Source organism: Prunus avium, chromosome 1 (genome assembly GCF_965620075.1).
Source record: "Prunus avium chromosome 1, drPruAviu1.hap1.1, whole genome shotgun sequence".
NCBI classification, from domain to species: domain Eukaryota; kingdom Viridiplantae; phylum Streptophyta; class Magnoliopsida; order Rosales; family Rosaceae; genus Prunus; species Prunus avium.
Window position 1 is genome coordinate 44,916,689 of NC_142284.1, and position 11,411 is coordinate 44,928,099.

The window sequence follows — 11,411 nt, forward strand, 5'->3', positions numbered from 1 at the left end:
AGATGGATTTGATTATCTTGGTTGCCCAGATTCAGATGAATTTGATTACCCTGAACTTGAAGCTGGAGCAAATTTCCTTGATGTTTGAGTGATTGAGTTTTTCCCAAAGAGAGAGAAAGTTGAGAGCGATGGTTTTTGTTGTTGGATTTTTTCCCTTTTTTTAATATTTAATAATTATTTATTTAAATTTAATTATAATTTTTAAATAATATTCTATTTCAATTAAACAAAAAAGTGGCCTCACATGCAACATGTCAGTATTTAACAGTTGATCACACGGTCAACTTAATGGAATGATAAAATTGGACAAGTTTGAAAACATTGGAGTGTAAATTGATGAAATTGATACCTCGGGGTCCATATTGAGAATGACCCCAAATCCAGAGGGTCTGTTTTGATGTTAATCCATTTAAATTCTATTGTCAAAATGTGAAAGTGACAATTTAACAGTAAATATCTGTATGAAAATTCAAATTCTTGATCTGCACTAATCTTTCATCAAATATAGTAATTTATGAAATTTGAGCTTGGAATATCTTACAATAAAACAAAAATTAATAAGGTTAGCGATATAAAAGGCTGTAAATAATTAGGCATTTTTGAAGTTCGTACACAATTTATTTGACATTTACAAAACTATAGTATAATGGCCGCCCTACATTTATGGTATAAACACGAAATGGTGCATTCTTAGGCCTTCCGTTAAAATCAGATATCTTATAGACAGTTTAAAACAAGGTTTACCTTGAGATTTAATGGCGAAAATTTAAACAGCTGATCAGTCCTGCATGCATGATGAATTTTATACTGATCTAACTTCTAAGCAGCTCCTAGCAACTCTCTGACGAAACCTTGTACGAAACCTTGTTCTAACTAATCTAGGATGTGATGTGTCATGCAACCCCTTGCTTATGTGCCCTCTGACATGGGCCATGGCACTTGACTTTCAGTTCAGTTGCAGGAGGTGTTTGCTTGTGTTTGATTAATTTGTTTGTAGATTTACAGGCACATCTGAATGTTATGTGCATTGTGGCTTATCAGACATGAGTTGAGTATATATTTTGTTACAGAGAGAGAGAGAGAGAGAGGGATTTCTGCATAATTATTGAATTCACATTTTATTTAGTTAAATTGGGCAAATCAAAGTGAAATAAAATCATTCATCTCTCCCCCTCTCTCTCTCTCTACTATATATACATCTGTAAATTGGGTGGTAGAGTAGTGCTCTTAAACGCTTCCCATGTTAGGCCTTTCTGCAAGTATTCTATATTGGAAGGGTCAAAAGGCCCTTTAACCCTGTCTATAGACTTTATCACTGCTCTTGCAGGAAGAATGCTCTTTGATGGGTCCGGTGAAGTCCTATAGCTCAAGCTCGAAGAGATTCCCTGAAATAATTATCAGATAAATGTCATCATAACTATGCATAAGCAATGTTCGAAAAATCGCTAGCGGTAGGAGGGTGGCAGACAAGAACCTAGCGCCTAGAGGAGTAATCGGGGCCTAAGTGGGCGGCTAGACGTTTCTTTTTTTTATAATTATTTTGTATTATAAATGATAAACTAATACCAAAATCATGCAAAATAAAAAGATAAATAAATAAAAAGTCCAAAGTGATTTGCTTTCTTAGTAAATGCGCTTAAAAATATAAGCAAAGTTTTAGACAAATGCTGTTACCAATCCACTTTTGAATATAGTGCCACCAAAACAAACCAAATATTGATCACCAGCACCACCAATAAAAGATAAAAGATAAAAGATAAAAGAAATTGAAATTGAAAATGATTCGAAGCACACCTTGAAGATAAGCACTTGCACATCTTGGTCATCCACCACTGCATGCACAATAAGTGCTTCTCCTCTCACACTCTGACTATATAATTCCAACACTGCTATCTCCTTGTGATGCCCGTACTCTTCCTCCTCCTCATCCTCACCATCATCATCATATCTGACGGCTCTCCGCCTGGCAGCGCAGCAAATGCTCAAGGCCCTTCTTGGTCTCAAGATATGCAAAGCGTCAGCTGAGGCAGAGCAGGTTCTGAAATATCTGCTATCTGCTGCAGATTTGGAGGAGGTGGGCTTTGGAGAAAATGGTAATTTGGGTGAGGAGGAGATGAGCATAACCCATCTTCCCGATTGGAAGTGCTTCAACATCATAATTATTGGATTTTGGAAATTGGAAATGAGTACACAACTTTGATCCTTGAATGAAGATAAGGGTCGGTCCCAGTCACACGGTTGGGTGCAATTTATTATCAAAGACACTCTGAAAGCCCATCTTAAAGATGGATGGGTGGGATGATCAACTTCTTGGGTGTTAATATATAAAGGCCCAAATCATTCTTAAGAAAATACAGAGGCCCAAGTCACTGTGGGCCAAGACCCCAACCACATTTGGCAAACTTACCCATCACGTCACTGGATCAGCAAATCTTACTATATTTCCTATTTTATTTTTCTTGCCCACTACGCGTACGTAGGGGTGGGCATCAATCCGGCCGATCCGGTCAAATCAGCCGAATCAATCCGTATTTGCCGGTTTGATTTGATTTTGACTAAAAAAAATCAACAGTTTTAAAATTCGAACCGAACCGGAGTGATTTGGTTCAGCTGCAGTTTTAAGCTTTGAAAAATTGTGCTAATCCGAACCGAACCGTTCAAATATTAATTAATTATATATATATTAATTTACATGTGTCAATAGTTGAGTGGCTAATTAGAAGTGGTAGTATGTACACTGAGCTACACTGAATTGGACTCCAAATCAATTATTTTTGCTACTCTTCGGACTCCAAACTCATCACATCTCACAGACCTTCCTTTTCCTTGAACGCGCAGCCACACAACACAACCCACATCTCAGACTCTCATTTTCCTTTGAACAACTACAACCTCCACTGCTTCAATCAAACACATTTTGCACATCTGAGAAACATGTTCATCCATCGTCGGCGTCGCACATCTCAGAAAACTAGTATGTTGTTTTTAATTGTATAGGCTATAGCTCCAATTTCATTTGGATCCAACAACTACAATCTTACGTATAGGTATAGCTCCAATTTCATTTAATTAAGCTCAACTAGGAATATCCCATAATTATTATGATTATCTTATACTGGAACTGAAACCCCACCCACTGCTCCAATTTCTTTTTGATTATTTAATTATTATGCTATAGGTCTTGTTATTCTTATTAAGTATTTTCACATTCTAGATTTACTATAACGCAAGGTATCTCACCAACTTCAATCTCTAGCTTGCACTGGAATAAAAAAGCCTCTCAACTTGATGATGAATTTTACGATTTTGATTGCTGAACTATTAAATTTGTGATGATCTAATTGATGAAATTAACTCTAGATGCCTGGATTAATGATACTTGGATATAAGTGTGGTGTGGTTGCAATTTGTTGGTGATTATGGATGAAGCTAACTCAGTGCCAACAATGGTGAGTTCTTCTAATTTATTTAATGTTCATGATGAAGTTCTGCAATTTGTCTGTGATTTATTAGATATCCATGACATATTGGTTCTCCAATTTTTTGTGATTGTAATTTTTGAGATCAAAAGCTGACAGTTCTTCTAATTTATCCATTTTTTATATATAGAAATGCAGAGATCAAATGCTATTGCACCTGTGCACATTTTCACTGATTGATTCTCTATTGATGCACAACCTTGCAGTTATGGTTATTTTCTTATTCTGGCATATTTTGATAATCTTGTATCCTAAAATTTGTGTTGATTGAAACTGCTTTTATGTGCAGTATGGGACAGACCAGCATACTACATCAGAAAAAGACTTCAGTCATGTGCCACAAAATCTGTTTTAATATGTTTCTTGCTTTTAATTTGTTTTGATGGAAATTAGGACCTTTAGAATGGGGACATACCACTTTAGAATGTTTGTTTTGATGGAAATTATGAACTTAGATGCATGCTGGAAATCGTGCAACCTTTGATTGAATGGAATGTTATTGTGTTAGCATTTGTGTTATATGCTTTTATAACAGCAGCCTTGCAAGTCGTTTGTAATGTTGTTGTGTTAGCATTATAATGTAAGAGCAGGGTGAAAAATGCATAGTTTTGTGTTGGGCATAAACCGGCCGAACCAATCCGAACCAAACCGTTTATAAGTGGTTTGGATTGGTTCGGTTTTCATTATGGTTTTAGACTAATCCGAACCAAACCGATCCGTTCTTTTCTTATTGGTTCAGCTGTGTTTTGAGAGTAAAACTGAACCAATCCGGACCGTGCCCACCCCTACGCGTACGAGTTGGCGTTCTTTTCAACGGTTGAATCAAAATCTTAACAAAAAGGAAAGAAATGGTTTTTCGTCCAAAAAAAAAAAAAGGAAAGAAATGGTTTAAGATTTTTCATTCCTTTTTTATTTCCTTTGATTGTGTTATTTTGAATTCGTTTTGAATATTGATAAACCATATTTGGACTTCTTAATTATGGTTATTTTTTTATGAATCAAAGCTTATTACTCGTGTCGTGTGTACATAAAAAATTATTGCATGTGCAAGTAAAAGTTTGTCTGTTTGGTCAAATAATATCGTAGTAATTTTATTTTAAAAAATCATATCAAAGAAAAATAAAAAAAGGCATTTTCTTTGTGTAACATGGGTTAAATATGAATTCAACAAAAAATTGTTTATTATTTATGTGTTTTTACAGAAATTTATTGTTGACCACCAGAAAAGATGGACAATTTATGTTAATTCATATTAACTGTTAAATAATTTTTTGGGGGCCAATTTACTTACATTGTCATTGAGCGCAGACCCGCTGTGACTGGGACAGAGCCGAGCGTCTTTACGGCCGCAAAGACGCACGCGACGCGAACGTAGCACTGCGAGCTGGGCCCCACAGCCCCACACACTCTCTATCTCTGACTCTCATTAACTACCCCCAACTTCAATTATTTCCCTTTTATTAAAAACAATCATTAAAAAAAAAACCAATCATTCAAAGAAACAAAATAAAAACGTTTTTTTTTCTTTTCTCTTCCTGGCGTTATCTTCTTCACCCCCAATTGATATAAACCCCTACTCCCCCTTTGCTCGTCTCTGACAGTCAAACAATCAAAATTCGAACACCATTTGGTCCAATTCTCTTTCTTTGATCGTTCCCCTGAACCCTAACTCCGAATTCTAAGGTTTCCCCTCACGGATCTCGTTCCAATTGATTCCACTTTCACTCTTTGCAGCCATTAGAAATGGGAAATTTCAGTCCATTAGGGTTTGATCATTAGTGTGTGTGTGTCTGTTTATCCTTGTGGTGGAGGTGGTGGTTATGGCTGCTTTGCAGAGAGTGGCGCAGTCAAGCGCGAGCACTACTGCGAGTAGCTACGGTTCGTGTAAAGGTGGTGCTGCTTCGTCCTTTTCTGCAGCCAACGAAATGGCGGTCTCCGATCGGTTTCCGGCGGGCTTAAGGGTTCTGGTGGTCGACGATGACACCACTTGCTTGAGGATTCTTGAGGTGTTGCTTGGCCGGTGTGCCTACCAAGGTATGTCGTTGATCTTTTTCTTTCTCAATGATGGGTTTTACTTTCGTTGCCTGTTGGGTTTCCTTCCAAGTGTGGTTAGGTGCTATGAGTTGATTTTCTTATGATTGTGAATGGGTGGTGGTGCTACTGATTCTTGCTTGTTTACTTTGCAGTTTGGTCATTTTCCATGAGTTATTTTTGTAATACTAGTTTGTAGTTTGTGAAAAAAACTGCATGGCGTTTTTGTTAAACCTAGTATTTTTCTGGTCTGGTTCAGAGAGTAGAAAAAACAAAATTTTCCTGATATATAATATATTTCTTATCTCATCTATTAATGTTGCTTGCAGTTACCGCTTGCTCCCAGGCTACTGTTGCTTTGAATCTTCTACGAGAGAGGAAAGGCTGTTTTGATGTGGTACTGAGTGATGTTCATATGCCTGATATGGATGGATTTAAACTCCTGGAACATGTTGGGCTGGAAATGGACCTTCCTGTTATCAGTGAGTATAGGAATTATATATATTAAGAAATTTGATCATCGAATTACGCTTATTTGTATTAACCTGACGCTGTATTAACAGTGATGTCTGCTGATGGGAGAACAAGTGCTGTTATGCAAGGAATTAGACATGGGGCCTGCGATTATTTAATTAAGCCTATACATGAGGCAGAACTCAAGAATATTTGGCAGCATGTTGTTAGGAAAAAATGGAACGGAAATAAAGAACTTGATCATTCTGGGAGTTTGGAAGATAATGATCGGAATAAACGAGGAAACAGTGATGTTGAATACACATCTTCTGTTAATGAAGGAACAGAAGTAATATTGAAAGGTCCGAAGAAGAGGAGCAATACTAAAGAAGATGATGATGGTGATATGGAAAACGATGATCCGTCTACCTCGAAGAAACCTCGTGTAGTGTGGTCAGTTGAACTCCATCAGCAGTTTGTCAGTGCTGTGAACCAACTTGGGCTTGATAGTATGATCTTTAACTTTTTACCTTGTATTTTGGTTTTATCACAATCACACACACACACACACACACACACATATATATAGGATGAGGTGCTATAGTTCGGTAAATGTTATTCTTTATAGCATATGATGTGTTATGGCGTAAACGTTGTGTCACCTAAAACATCTTATATGTGGACCATTTGGTATTTCTTTGGTTTGTGCATGTTTGAAAATAAGTAAGTTCACCAACTTAATATCTGAGGAATCTGGGAAGTGGGGCCGTCCAGTGGAGACAGATGATTTTCAAGTACAAGTTACATATAAGTAACCATAAGTCATTTGACTCCAAAGTGATAATTCTTGGTGTAATTTGGATTTCAGTGAAAATTTACCTCCACCCTGCAAGCGTATGAACGAGATTTATTTACATGAAACTTTTCTTTTAAACGAAGAGAAAAATTTATGTCTAAGAGTGTAGCCTTATAGTATTATCTCAGAAATCATAATGTGAATGCTCAATCCTTCACTGATCATAATTTTTTTTCCTATGTCAGAGGCTGTACCAAAGAGAATTCTTGAATTGATGAATGTACCTGGTTTAAGTAGAGAAAACGTTGCAAGTCATCTACAGGTCTTGTTCTTCCCCTCATATTAATCTCATAGCTTTGATTGCTTTGGTGTTTTTGTCATTGTCATTGAAAGACACATAAAAGAATTGGAGGAATTAGATATATGCAATTGTCAATATCATAACTGAAAGAAACTGAGTGCGATTATGCATTACATGTATTTCCAAATCATCAGTTTATCTATTTTAGAAACCCAGCGTGAATTATGAGAACACCAATGCTAGTTATTTGATTTATTTTCCACACGCACATGAGAACATCCAATCCATTGAATACTATCATATTCCATAGAGAAAGAAGTAGTAAGTTCACCATAATCCAAATAAGAATCTTTATTTCTTATTCTCTGACTATCAGTAATTTTGCATACAAGAATCTGATTCTGACTCTGATTCTAAGATGTGGACTCATATTTGAGAGTTTTATTCTAGCTTTTCTGTTTCATATCTCCATTGCGGGATGATCATCTCTTTCTGAAAAGAAAAAAAAACCATGTGAAATTTTATTTTATCTTGCATTTACCTTTAGACTTGTTCACACAGAATTTACTTGAATGCTTTATTGGTTTTCCTAACAAATATTTGCTTAAACGAATAAGTGAATGTGCAGAAATTCAGATTATATTTGAAGAGATTAGCGCAACAACAAAGTGGGATTTCAAATGGTTTTTGTGGGCCTGTAGAATCAAATGCGAAACTGGGTTCGCTTAGTAGATTTGACATCCAAGCTTTGGCTGCCTCTGGCCAAATTCCTCCGCAAACACTAGCCGTCCTGCAAGCTGAGCTTTTAGGTCAACCTGCAGGGAACCTTGTTCCAGCAATGGATCAGCCTGCTATTCTACATGCATCTCTACAGGGACCCAAGCGTGCTCCTGTTGAACATGGTGTGCCATTTGTGCAGCCTTTGATAAAATGCCAATCGAATGTTTCCAAACATTTTCCACAATCCATCATACCTGCTGAGGATGTATCTTCAGGGTTTGGATCTTGGCGGTCTAATAGTCTTAGTACCGTGGCACCAAGTAACAATCTCGGAGGGTTGGCTACTCACAATAGTAGCATGCTGATGGACATTATGCAGCAGGAACAAAGACAACATAAGAAAACGCAGCAGCAATCTGTGCTAACTGAATCTAGCCGTTTGATTAATGTGCAGCCGTCTTGCCTTGTGGTCCCCTCTCAGTCATCAACTAGTTTCCAGGCTGGAAATAGTCCTGCTTCTGTCAATCAGAGTTGCAGTTTTAACAGGTCTACTGTTATTGATTACAGTATTCTCTCAGCTCAATCTAATAATTCCTCATTGAATATCGGACATATACCAACTGGAAATCTTAAAACTCCCAGCATTCTTGATGGGTACTCAGCCCATGGTTCTGTTCCTACCACATCTTGCTCAGTTAATGCTGGCAATAACACCAGCCACCAGAACTCAGCTGTGCCATTTTGTGATTCTAGACAATTGCCTGGGGTTTTGCATGACATGTCAAACATCCAGGGTTTATATGTTGATAAATCAGGGGAAATGCTCGACCAGGGATCCCTTAGGAATCTTGGATTTGTTGGTAAAGAGACTGGCATTCCAAGTCAATTTGCAGTGGATGATTTTGAATCACAAGTGAGTAACTTGAACCATGGAAAGATCTATGTGGAGAACAGTGGTAATCCAGTCAAGGAGGAGCCAAGTATGAATTTTGTGGATAATGCCAAAGTAGGCATCCCAATATTACAAGAATTTTCTTGTAGTGATTTCATGAGTGTTTTCACTGAATAGGTAACTTCTACCTTGGTATTATTCTATTTTCTTTTCTGCTGTCTTAGCACGTGCGTAAGAGTGTGTGCGTGTGTTTCTAGCTACCAACAGTTCTTTTCTCTGATTCTATTGAATGAGAATACACACATGGACTGAATTGCGTAAAAAAGATTTGAGCTTTTGCTTGTTGATATTGTTAGCAATGCTAACAGATTTTGTTGGTTCATTATCTAATTCTCATTTTTATTTGCGCAGGCATTTGTTGTGTGGTTAGCGGAAGTCTCTTGATTTCCATGGTGCGTACAGATTATTTCATGTCATCAAATGTTCAGTAGAGATGGCAGTTGAAGTTGTGTATTATATCTATGATAGATCTAATTTCTGTGCCTGCACCAGAGTTGGGTGTAGAGCGGCCGTCCGTACCTGAGACACAAAAACTGAGGACAAATCTCATTTGTGGGGGGTGGAGGTACACTTTCTTGGTAGGGTAGTATTATTGGTCTTTAGGGGAATAAATTGTGTCAGTGTCCAATAGGATGATGGTATCTTGCCAACATAGTTGTGTAGTTATTTGGATGTAGTGATGTTGGATTTGACGCGTTAGTTTATCACCCTTTAAATCATGAAGTTGTAGCATATATTTATATGAGCTCATAATGCTATAATCATAGTTTTTAGTTTTCACTTTTTGTTTTAGTTTTCACTTTTTGTAATAGAGTATAGAGGAAAAACATGGAGAATGGAAGCAAGAATGAGACTGGAGATGAAATTGAGAGGGAAGATGAGAGGGGAAGATATGAGGGAGGAGTAACAAAAGTGAAAACAAAAACTAAAAACTGAAATCTCTTTGAAATTGTTTTCACTTTCAAGTTTCTGTTTTCAGTTTTGTTATTCTTCCCTCCCCTTCTTATTCTCTTCTCAATCTCCTCATTAATATCATTTTCACTCTCATTTTTCTATATACTCTAGCACAAAAAATGAAAATGAAAAACCAAAATTGAAAGTGGTGCGAGACTTGCCACAAGAGGAGGAGCAAGTGGCGGCTGAAAGCCTTTACATCATCGATCTGATTTTGAAAGGTGGATCAGATTTAGAGGAAAGGTAGATCAGATTTGACCGAATAGAGAGGAGGGGGTTAGAGAGAGGGGAAGGCTTGTGCAATCGGTTTGGGTGGGGTGGGGTTGCTAGGGAAATGTATTGGGATAGGATGGGAGTGGTCTGTTGGTTTCGTATAGGAGTTTGAAAGGAAAAACTACTGATTATCGTTGGTTACCAAACCCACACCAAATCTCTGCAATAATGGAGGATGGGGATGGGGAAATTTAATGGAGGAAGAAGTTAGTGCTGGAGACGAAGTCCAGGGATGATGCTAGGTTTTTTTAATTTTTTTTTTTTAAAACTTCTTTATTTAATAATTATTAAAAAGAGAAATAAATAAAAATATAATTCGCATCACAATATTCATCAATTGACATGGCATACATTACCTGCTGCCACATAAGGTGGTAAGTTAATGTGGTCAATCTTGTATTTTAAGTAGCATTATTGTATTTATATATCGGTATTGGCTAATCATGAAGTTGTAATGTAGTTTTGGTTCAATTTCACTAAACTTGAGGTAAGAGTTTGTTGGGCAATGGCCCCTTTTTAGTACTTGTGCAGTAATTCAACAGAAGGAGAAATAAGCTACTGTTTCTGATAATCCGAAACTGGATATTCCGTCCGAATCATGTGGCATGTATATATGATGCTTCCAATTACATATTACAAAAATAGAAGTTTAGACTACCGCATGTATTTAAAAAAAAAAAAAAGTTTGGTGGTTAATTTATCTGATGTCATTGTCTCTATATATATAGTTCCTTTCTATACAATAAATTTTAACGATCCAAAACATCTATTTTTCACATTTTCATTAAGAGGTCCTTCTTACAAAAATTCATGCAAATTGAAAATCATTAAGGCGAATAATTTGGACCAACAAAATATACGAACACGGTGCTTCGAGAAAAGAAGAGAGAGAGAGAGAGAGAGAGAGAGAGAGAGAGAGAGAGAGAGAGAGAGAGAGAGAGCTACATCCTTATAGGCCTCACTACGCATTATATTACAAAAATCCAAACTGTCTAGTTTTTAGATATTGACTCAAAGATCATCTTCGCAAAAAAATTCACTTGAATATGAAACTATTTAATTACTCAATTAGATGGTTGTTATTATGGTCTTTTCTTGAAGCACCATGTTCGTATACTTTGTTGGTTCAAATTAGATGCCTTAATAATTTTCAATTTGCATGATTTTTAAAAATAATTATCTATGAATGAAGATTTGAAAAATAGATGGTTATATTGTTGAAAAAAATTCGTAGGGGACCTTAAAAAGTGTCCATCAAATTAAAAAATTGCGAGGAATCGCTGAATAGAAAATGATTATATATCCGTATGCATTATTGCTAGTTAATGAGTATTTAACTAGTACCATGCTGTTGGTGTCCAATACCGGCAAGACACCTAAACAAGGGCCATTCTTCATTCATAATACAATGCAGGCTGTGTGCAGCGTGTTGCTTGATTTTTTATTATGTTG

General features: G+C 36.7%; 2 protein-coding genes across 2 annotated transcripts; one reads left to right on the top strand and one right to left on the bottom strand.

The window, feature by feature from the left end:
• Window positions 1-1,099: 1,099 nt before the first annotated feature.
• LOC110762775 (uncharacterized) lies at window positions 1,100-2,222 on the bottom strand. The gene is made up of 2 exons (XM_021965459.2): window positions 1,795-2,222; window positions 1,100-1,385 (listed from the first exon to the last, which is right to left on the bottom strand). The coding sequence occupies exons 1-2, from the start codon at window positions 2,155-2,157 to the stop codon at window positions 1,188-1,190; spliced, it is 561 nt and encodes a 186-aa protein (XP_021821151.2). The 5' UTR covers window positions 2,158-2,222; the 3' UTR covers window positions 1,100-1,187.
• Window positions 2,223-4,958: 2,736 nt separating this feature from the next.
• On the top strand, window positions 4,959-9,512 carry RR14 (response regulator 14). Its single transcript, XM_021965439.2, has 6 exons — window positions 4,959-5,513; window positions 5,840-5,992; window positions 6,074-6,472; window positions 7,005-7,081; window positions 7,689-8,849; window positions 9,084-9,512. Exons 1-5 carry the CDS (start codon window positions 5,300-5,302, stop codon window positions 8,847-8,849), a joined length of 2,004 nt encoding a protein of 667 aa, XP_021821131.1. The 5' UTR covers window positions 4,959-5,299; the 3' UTR covers window positions 9,084-9,512.
• Window positions 9,513-11,411: the final 1,899 nt, after the last annotated feature.

Bases quoted from the DNA above. Each gene is read 5' to 3' on its own strand.
- RR14 (XM_021965439.2), top strand. From the start codon at position 5,300: ATGGCTGCTTTGCAGAGAGTGGCGCAGTCAAGCGCGAGCACTACTGCG. The intron at 5,993-6,073 runs GTGAGTATAGGA...CTGTATTAACAG, and splicing joins AATGGACCTTCCTGTTATCA to TGATGTCTGCTGATGGGAGA. The intron at 7,082-7,688 runs GTCTTGTTCTTC...GTGAATGTGCAG, and splicing joins ACGTTGCAAGTCATCTACAG to AAATTCAGATTATATTTGAA.
- LOC110762775 (XM_021965459.2), bottom strand. From the start codon at position 2,157: ATGATGTTGAAGCACTTCCAATCGGGAAGATGGGTTATGCTCATCTCC. The intron at 1,386-1,794 runs GTGTGCTTCGAA...TAATTATTTCAG, and splicing joins TGCAAGTGCTTATCTTCAAG to GGAATCTCTTCGAGCTTGAG.